This window comes from Gekko japonicus, unplaced genomic scaffold (assembly GCF_001447785.1).
Source record: "Gekko japonicus isolate JY-2015 unplaced genomic scaffold, Gekko_japonicus_V1.1 scaffold1207, whole genome shotgun sequence".
NCBI lineage: Eukaryota > Metazoa > Chordata > Lepidosauria > Squamata > Gekkonidae > Gekko > Gekko japonicus.
This window is the reverse complement of record NW_015163124.1, coordinates 372424-381110: the sequence shown is the minus strand read 5'-3', so window position 1 is coordinate 381110 and position 8687 is coordinate 372424. Positions and strand designations below refer to the sequence as shown.

The window sequence follows — 8687 nt, the reverse complement described above, 5'->3', positions numbered from 1 at the left end:
CAGGATAAAGCTTGGAGACCGTTAGGTAGCTAAAGCTGAGAACCGACACTCTCCCACGGCACCTAGGAGAGACCCAGACAATACAACTCCCTCCTGCACATCTGTATAGATAAGCATTTCGGCGCAAAGCATTGTTAACAGTGCTTATGTTACTGCATCTATAGCTCTGCAATAAAAGTATTACCGTTCCTGAATGCGTGTACTTTGTTGTTGGATGTGGCTTCTGACAGTTACTTACAGGAAGAAAGAGGGTGAAGGCCACTTAAGGAGACGTTCATGTGTAACGTGCCCTCAAGTCGCAGCCGACTAATGGCGGCCCCGTAGGGTTTTCAAGGCAAGAGATGAACAGAGGAGGTCTGCCCTTGCCTGCCCCTGCGTAGCGGCCCTGGACTTACTGGGCAGTCTCCCATCCAAGTGCCAACCAGAGCCGACCCTGCTTAGCTTCCAAGATCTGACAAGAATGGACTCGTCTGGGCTATCCAGGTCAGAGCACTCGCTCTGTTTCCTCCTTCTGAAGACCACATTCTTATGGAGAGTATGCAACGTTTTTGGTGATATGGGTAACAGCGCCTCACCTGATAACCCCCCTGAAAATGCTTCCGACCGTACGCTGGGGCGTTGCCCCTTCTGCAGCTTCTTGAAGTCTCTCCTCCGGGCGAAGGCGACAATCCAAGCAATGAGCAAACTCACTGGGGAGACAAGAATGCCACAAGCCTCCATAAGAACACAAGGGAAGCCGTGTTGGATCGGGCCAGTGGCCCATCCCGTCCAACACTCTGTGTCACGCAGTGGCCAAAGCCCAGGGGCCATCAGGAGGTCCACCAGTGGGGCCAGAACTCCAGAAGCCCTCCCACTGTTGCCCCCCCAGTACCAGGAATACAGAGCATCACTGCCCGAGACATGAGAACATAAGGGAAGCCATGTTGGATCAGGCCAATGGCCCACCCAGTCCAACACTCTGTGTCACACAGTGGCCAAAACCCAGGTGCCATCAGGAGGTCCACTAGCAGGGCCAGAACTCCAGAAGCCCTCCCACTGTTGCCCCCCCCCACAAGCACCAAGCTTCATGGCAGGCTAAGTCGCAATAGCTAGAGCTGGGGCCTTCTTAAGGGGGGCATTTTTGGCGCTTTGTATTTAACAAGGATGAGTTTACCCAACCACTTTGTTTCCCCTGCCCGGGTAGCTCCACGGTTGTAGATCTGGGGTTGCCCACCTTCAGTTTGGGCCTGGAGGTCCCCCACTTTTACATCTGATCTCCAGATGCCAGAGATCCATTCGCCTGGAGAAAATGGCTGCTTTGGAGGACAGACTCAGTGGCATCGTACCCTGCTGAGGCCCCGCCCCGCCCCTCCCCAAACCCTGCTCTCTCCAGTCTCCACCCCCAGAATCTACAGGTATTACCCAACCCAGAGCTGGCAACGTTATGTGGATCTGTTGGGGTCTCTGGCCAGGAGTTCCAGGTTTGCAGAAATCCCAAGGAGACAATATGCAAGATCCAAGTTTGCTTAGAAGGAGACTGTAATAAGGAATGATCGAGCTTACAGAAGTAGCAGGCTAAGCTCCCATCTGCTGGATCTCGAGCTCACACACACACACAGCAAAACTTAGCTAGATCTCGCGATGAGACACATAGCTAAAACTAAGCATCTTATACTCTGAGTGCTGGCTACCAGTCAAGAAATCCCAAGCACTGAGATGAGCCAGGCCATCTCGCACCTGATGTCCAGTGGTGAGAGGAAACTCATCAGGCTTTGAAGCAGGGGTCATTTCCTGTGGGAGCGCACAGGAGTGGAGCTCCGGCAGTAAAGCGCCCAGGGGGCAGGCACATGCAACAAGCCCCACCCCCTGCTCCCAGCAGCCCTCAGTCAGAGCAAGAAGCAGCCAGGTAAGTTGCAGAGCTTTCCCTGGCCCCCTGGCCCAAAACAGTCCAGTGGCACCTTTAAGAACAAGTTTTATTCAGGTACAAGCTCTCCCTCCTCCGTGAGGGACAGATCTGCATGTTCCCCCCCCCACACACCCAATAGCTAGCAATCTAAAACAGTCCAGTGGAGCCTGAGCGGTGGGTGTTGCCTTCTGAAACACTTCCGGTGATGTCAGGGGGTGTGGCATATGCAAATAAGTTATGCAAATAAGTTATGCTAATGCGCTCCTGCACCTCTTTTTCTATGAAATGACCCCTGCTTTGAAGACAAGGGCTGCTAACATGCATGAGAGAGAGAAATATTCTCTTGGGAGTGGTGTGATGGCCCTATCCTCACATCAGGCGACTAAAAGTCCAAGCATCAGCCTCTAACAAAGGTGGACTTACAAAGGCTGTACAGAACCTCACACAGAGAGCACAGGGCCCATTTGGGAAAGGCCGTGGCTCAGCGCAGAGCATTTGTTTTGCAGGAAATGTTTTTAAAAAACCGGACGGGAACAAACCTAAAGGTAAACAGCAGAGCGCAATGATGAGAATCACAAATCCGGGCACGCTCCCTTTGAAGTAATCCAGCGTGGTTAGGGACACGCAGGGCGGCAGATGTTGCGTGGTTAACTGTTGGGACTGGAGGTACAGATCTCCTGGGAAGGAAGACAGAACGACAGCAGTATAAACCTGATTTTGTCCCATTGTTCTCCTGAGAGATGTCCCTAAAAGACTGGAAGACTGCACGCGAACCAGCAAACATCTGTCCTCTCCCCCATGTCCCCCAAATTGTAACTTGTTGGAAGTGAAAAAAGACTTTGTGCTGTCTCTTAGCTTCAGACTCCAGAGGGGGACGATAGAGAGTCAGGGGGATAGATAGGTCAGGGCCTGCACATCCCTTCCTTTCTGCTTCTCTGACGCTATCTGATGTGTAAACTGACACTCTTAAGCAGGGGTCCCCAACGTGGTGCCTGTCCATCAACACCGTGGCGCCTGCCCGACACCTTTTCTGGTGCCCGCCAAGTGTTTTTATAAAGTGGGATGGGACAGGCGCCCAGCAAGGTTTCTGATTGGCCACTGCAGATTTGATTGGCTGTGCAGATTTTTAAAAGCATTGCTTTGACAGCAGCCGGCACGACAGTATAAAGATCTTCCCTGTGTGGTTGAAGGTAAGCTGTGGCAGCCATTTTGTGGTTGCACCAGGGCCGTAGCCAGCAGTGGGGCTTTAGGGGCTGAGCCCCCTACTGATTAAGGCAGAGCCCCATCGCTGGCTCCCACTGCTGCCTCCCCCCCACAAAAAAAAAGTACCTAGCCTTGCGGGGCTCGCGTTGCATCGCCTCATGCTGCTTTCACGCTGGCCCAAAGTCCTTCCTTCCATTGGTGGAGTGAGGGGAGGGAGCCTGAGGCAAGAATCACTTCAGGCTGGTGGAGAGCTCAGTCAAACGGCAGGGCAGCCGCAGCCTCCTTTTCAGCTCTTCCCTCTTCCAAACGGAGAGGGAGGAGGAGAGTCACGCTGTTACCTTCCCGCCGAAGTGGTACCTATTTATCTACTTGCAATTTCTTGCTTTCGAACTAGGACCCTGAACAGGCTCCTGAGGACAGTACTGCAGCAGAAAGGCAAAGACTGGATCCTGTAGCTGAAAGCTATCTAAGTGGTGAGGAGGATAGAGCCTCCCAGGGAACACCTGCAAGGGATCAGTCTCTGCTGCAGCCCAGTAATTCATCATCAGACTCGCCTCCACCTGTAACCAGGCTCAGGAATGTAAGAAGACAACAGCTGAGAGAGCGAAGGCAGAATGCACGCATGCGTGCCAGAAGATCTCTTAGCCCTGATTACTGACAGGATCCTGTCCTCACTCCTGGCTAGCTAATGAGTTGATTAGCTAGCACTGTATATATGCAAGTCTGTTGCCAGCAGTCATTTGTGCTGGCAACGTCGTTTGTTCAGGACCTGAATCCTTGCATCTCTGCTCCAGACCTTGTGGAATTCTTCTCGGCTTGATCCTTGGCTTTTGATCTTCGGCTTTGTTGACCCTGCGTTCATCTCTGACTCCTCTGGTATTGTTGTGATTTATGGACTTGAAACTTTGGTATGTCTGACCCTGCTTTTGGACTGTGATTTAAACCTGCTTGAACCTTGCTACCTGGTTTGCCCGGCTTGACCTCGGACTGTTCCTGGACTTTTGCTTGCTTGTGTCACGCCCCCTGGTCCTGCCGTGACAGTCACACTGTTACCTTCCCGCCGAAGCGGTACCTATTTATCTACTTGCAATTTCTTGCTTTCGAACTGCTAGGTTGAGCAGGAGCTGGGGCCAGAGACGGGCGCTCACTCCGTCATGCGGCACACTCGGGTCTCGAACTGCCGAACTACCGACCTTCCGGTCTGCAGTTCGCCATCTTAACCACTGAGCCACCGCAGCCCCTTCGCGTGAGCCGGCTCACAGTTTTTTAGCCTCCGGCTCACACATTTTTGTCTTCGCTCAGGAAGGCTGGCTCCGGAGCAAACTAATGTACGCAGTAGCCAAACTGCTTGCTCACAACTTTAATGCCGGTGACTCACAAAGTAGAATTTTTGCTCACAAAACTCCACAGCTTAGAGGGAGCATTAGGGGACCCTTCCTTCCTGCCTGCCTGCCTGCCACCACCTTCTCTCTGTTTCCATCTTGCAGCCACGAGGTCATGATCTGCTTTCCTGCATTCCATCCCTCCTCGTTTAGCTACTTCATGTAGAATGCGCTTTCTACATCATCCTGTCCAGAACTGAGTTCCTTACAATTAGGGGCTCCTACCAGTTTGCTAACCTACCAAAAAAGGCTCCGTGTGACCTTATTTCCCCAAGCAGGTGGCTAACGCGTATTCGGCTGCGCAAATGTGCCTTGAGCACTCTGCTAATCCAGTTCTCCCGTAACTTCCATTCACCAGGTCATCTAATTTCGACTCTGCTCATGGCTGGCTGCTGAAAAGCCACCAAAAGCTGGTGTTTTCGCGCTTGACTTTGCTCGCTCACTCTCTGTTTGCCGAGGACAGATCTGCATTTCAGCAGATCTGGATTTACAGGGATGGATAAGCAGAGGTGCTGCTGTGTTGTAACTCTGGAAATTACTGCAGTCACTCAGAAAATTTTACCGCTTGATACCTACATTGATCAATCTCTCTCACCCCAAGATGGATTGAATGTCATACAAGCAACGCCCCCAAAGCACGCATCTCAGGGCAGGGTGCGGGGAATAACTGGCGCGGAAGCAACGGCAGATTTTTTGCTGTCCGCGTCTTCCATCCAGACTCCACTGCAAGCCTTTCGGGAAAGGAATTCCTCACTCATCTCGTTCAAAAGGCTCAGAGCAGTGAATGTAAAAGCAGAACCACTTCATCCCTGAAGCCTTAAAAGCTCAATAGCATGATTCAAGGTGCCAGAAGGTTCTTGGACCACTTAAAACCTAACTTGGGAAACCAGTCCAAATAAAGCGGTCTAATAGAAACAATCCAAAACACACCAAAGAATAAATACCCACCGCTGTTACAGAGGAACACATCTGCTTGGATTTCGGTTGAATTCACATAGGTGACAGCAACAAGAACATCATGGAATGATGTGTTTTTAATGGTGTCAATCTCTTCGGAAGAGAATAACCTGTGGGAAAGCAGAGGTCCATCAATGGCTATTAGCCACAAGGTACAGATGGAACGCTATGTGTGGGGCAGTGATGCAACATGGCCACTGGCCTGATCCAACATGGCTTCTCTGATGTTCTTATGTCTGGGGCAGTGATGCTCTATATTCTTGGTGCTTGGGGGGCCACAGTGGGAGGGCGTCTGGAGATCTGGCCCTGCTGGTGGACCTCCTGGTGGCGGTGGCACCTGGGCTTTGGCCACTGTGTGACACAGAGTGTTGGACTGGGTGGGCCACTGGCCTGATCCAACAAGGCTTCTCTTATGTTCTTACGAAGAAGACAAGAGAGGGCATTGATGAAGTCCCAACCTGAGGCCTTCTCCCTTCCTCATGAGGTAGTTTACTGATGAACCTCTCAAATTCAGCAACTATATTTGGAGCTGTTGGGACTAGAACCTGCAACCCTCAGATCTGTGGGACATAATGCTAAGTGGTGAGCCACCAAGGTCACAGAACTTTCTGGGCTGCAAAGGGCAAAAGCTTCTGGTTCAAGTTAGAACTGTGCTGGGGCAACAGGAACATTCACTGGATCCATCCATCTATCTATCCATCTATCCATCTATCTATCCATCCATCTATCCATCTATCCATCTATCTATCCATCTATCTATCCATCTATCCATCCATCTATCCATCCATCTATCCATCCATCTATCCATCCATCATCTATCTCCACATTTTTATCCTATCCTATCTCCAAGAAAAGGTCCTTCTTATTGGGAGATCTGGTTAATATCGCAGAGTGTTGCCCAGTCACAGAAGCGTGATCCTGAGTGCGGTAAATACATCTCCCAAGAAGTATATTGCAAAAAAGGTAAACTTACATTTCTTCAAGTAGCTCCAGTTCACATTCAAGTTGCAGTCAAAAAGAGATAAAGAACCCTGATCTAAAGAGTACTCTCCCCATCACAGCTGGCCGGCTAATCCAGCATCACGTGCATAGGAGTATGAGGGCACTGCACCCACAGGAGAGACCTGCAGAGGCCATGTGCAGAGAGTGAGAGGGCAAAGACCACGTAGAGAGAGAGGAGGGCTCAGAGGGCAGCAAAACTCGGTAGTGTTTGCAGCTGAACCAGAACAGGGTGTGCGTGTGCCAGTTTGGTGCCCCTAAGGGCTGGCGCGCTCTAGGTGAGCGCCTAGTTCGGCTAGTGAGTGAGCCGGCCCTGCCTTCTTCACTTCCAACCCCTTGGGAACCCCCATTTTTTAAAAGCAACGCTACTTCTGGACTGCAATTTTAGCTCCTGGTCATAATTCAATGGGAAAGGCTGCCCAGTTGTGCCTACCCACGAGAGGAACACCCAACACAAGATGGATCGACTCGATAATGGGAGCCACGGCCCTCAGTTTTCAAGACCCGAGCAAGGCTGTCAAGGGTAGGATGTTTTGGAAGGCATTAATCCATTGGGTCATTGTAAGTTGGAAGGGACTTGGCGGCACTTAATACACACACCCGCCCACCCTCCAAACAAAGGAAATGGAAGAAGTCTGTGACTGCCAGAAGTGAAGACATAGCTGACGGACCCTTTGTTATCACGTGGACACGCCAAAGCTGGCACTGGGAAATGGGAATTTCCAGGGACAGGGGCCAAGGGCCACATATCCCTGCCCCGTCTTCGTGAACTGGCCTGCTGCTGCACGCTACGTTCCAGAGAGAGTTCTCACAAAGCCGACTGGCCCTTACCCGTTCTTGGTGTTTTCAAACCAGAACCGGTCTCCATCTCTCAGGCGAACAAACTGGTCCTTCATGATAGCGTGGAAAAGGGTTCTGTTAGCTTCCAGCAAAGCCCCAGGCAGCAGTTCCAGACGGTCTGTGTCATTTCCGTAGAGGGCCGCGAGTCCCTCGATTAGCTAAAAAACAAAACCATAAGGTTCCGTCGGACTGCTGGAGCAGGGTTACTGGGAAATGGTTCAGGCAGTACATTCACGACAAACAAAAGGAAGTACTTCTTCACTCGATGAGCAATTCAGCTGTGGAATCTGCTGCCAATGGTAGCCACTGATGTAGATGGCTTTCAGAGCAAATTGGACCTATTCCAGCTTGTTGGAAAAATGGAATCATGGGGTTTTGGGGTGGGGTTTTTTTGTTTGTTTCTCTTGTTTTTGTTATGTTGTATGTATGAAGTATAGGAGCTGCGGTAGCTCAAGTGGTTAAGACGCTGAACTGCAGGCTGTGGAAGGTCAGTAGTTCAGCAGTTCAAGACCCGGGTGCCGCAAGACGGGGTGAGCTCCTGTCTCTAGTTCCAGCTCCTGCCAACCTAGCAGTTCGAAAGCAAGAAATTGCAAGTAGATGAATAGGTACCACTTCGGTGGGAAGGTAACAGTGTTCCGTGCGCCTTGGTGTTTAGTCATGCCGGCCACATGACCACGGAAACGTCTTCGGACAGCGCTGGCTCTTCGGCTTTGAAACGGAGATGAGCACCGCAACCCTAGAGTCGGATTCGACTGGCTTTCGAGCAAGGGAACCTTTACCTTTATGTATGAAGTATTTACTAGATTATTTGTAAATAAATTACTGGAAATAGCATGGCTGAAATACAGAGGGGGAAGTTTAGAAGTTTAAAAGTTAATTCATACACATATAAAATAAAATTGGGATTCATATAAAATGTAAGCTATGAATTTTAAGGAGAAGAAATCAAGTTATTGGAAGGATGAAAGACTAATTCTGATGATTTATGTTTAATTGTAATTATGAATTCAGAGCTTCTGTTATAATGCGATATTGAATAATTGGTGTTCGGGCATTGAAAACTGTGAAAATTAGATATTGTGTTACTGAGATGGAAAGGTAGATATAGAATTATAGAGAAGGGGAGGGAAATTAATTTTGATAAAGAGTCAACTTCCCGTTTTGAATTTATACAAGTGAAAATTTCAGTGATATGTATTTCATAAACTGCTGGAATAAATAATGATTAAAAGGGAATATGGCAGAAAGGGGTGAGTAATTAGGTGGGAAGCTAAGCTGTTTATAAATTGTAGTAAATTCATGCCACCGGTGGATATTTATTTGGGAAAACAAGTATATAATAGTAGTTGCAATAAGATATTGACAAAGGATGTTGAAAATATATGGATAGGAAAGACGCTGAACTGGCTCGAAAGCCAGTC

General features: G+C 49.6%; 1 protein-coding gene across 1 annotated transcript in view; it reads right to left on the bottom strand.

Annotated features, from left to right (window-relative positions):
- Positions 1 to 8687, bottom strand: part of LOC107106710 (dual oxidase 2-like) — a 90177-nt gene that overhangs the window by 36861 nt on the left and 44629 nt on the right. The window contains exons 9-12 of the mRNA XM_015406891.1: positions 7258 to 7424; positions 5419 to 5537; positions 2425 to 2562; positions 576 to 689 (exon numbers count right to left, since the gene is read on the bottom strand). Of these exons, the coding sequence (XP_015262377.1) occupies positions 576 to 689; positions 2425 to 2562; positions 5419 to 5537; positions 7258 to 7424 (538 nt within the window). The remainder of the gene's footprint in view (positions 1 to 575; positions 690 to 2424; positions 2563 to 5418; positions 5538 to 7257; positions 7425 to 8687) is intronic.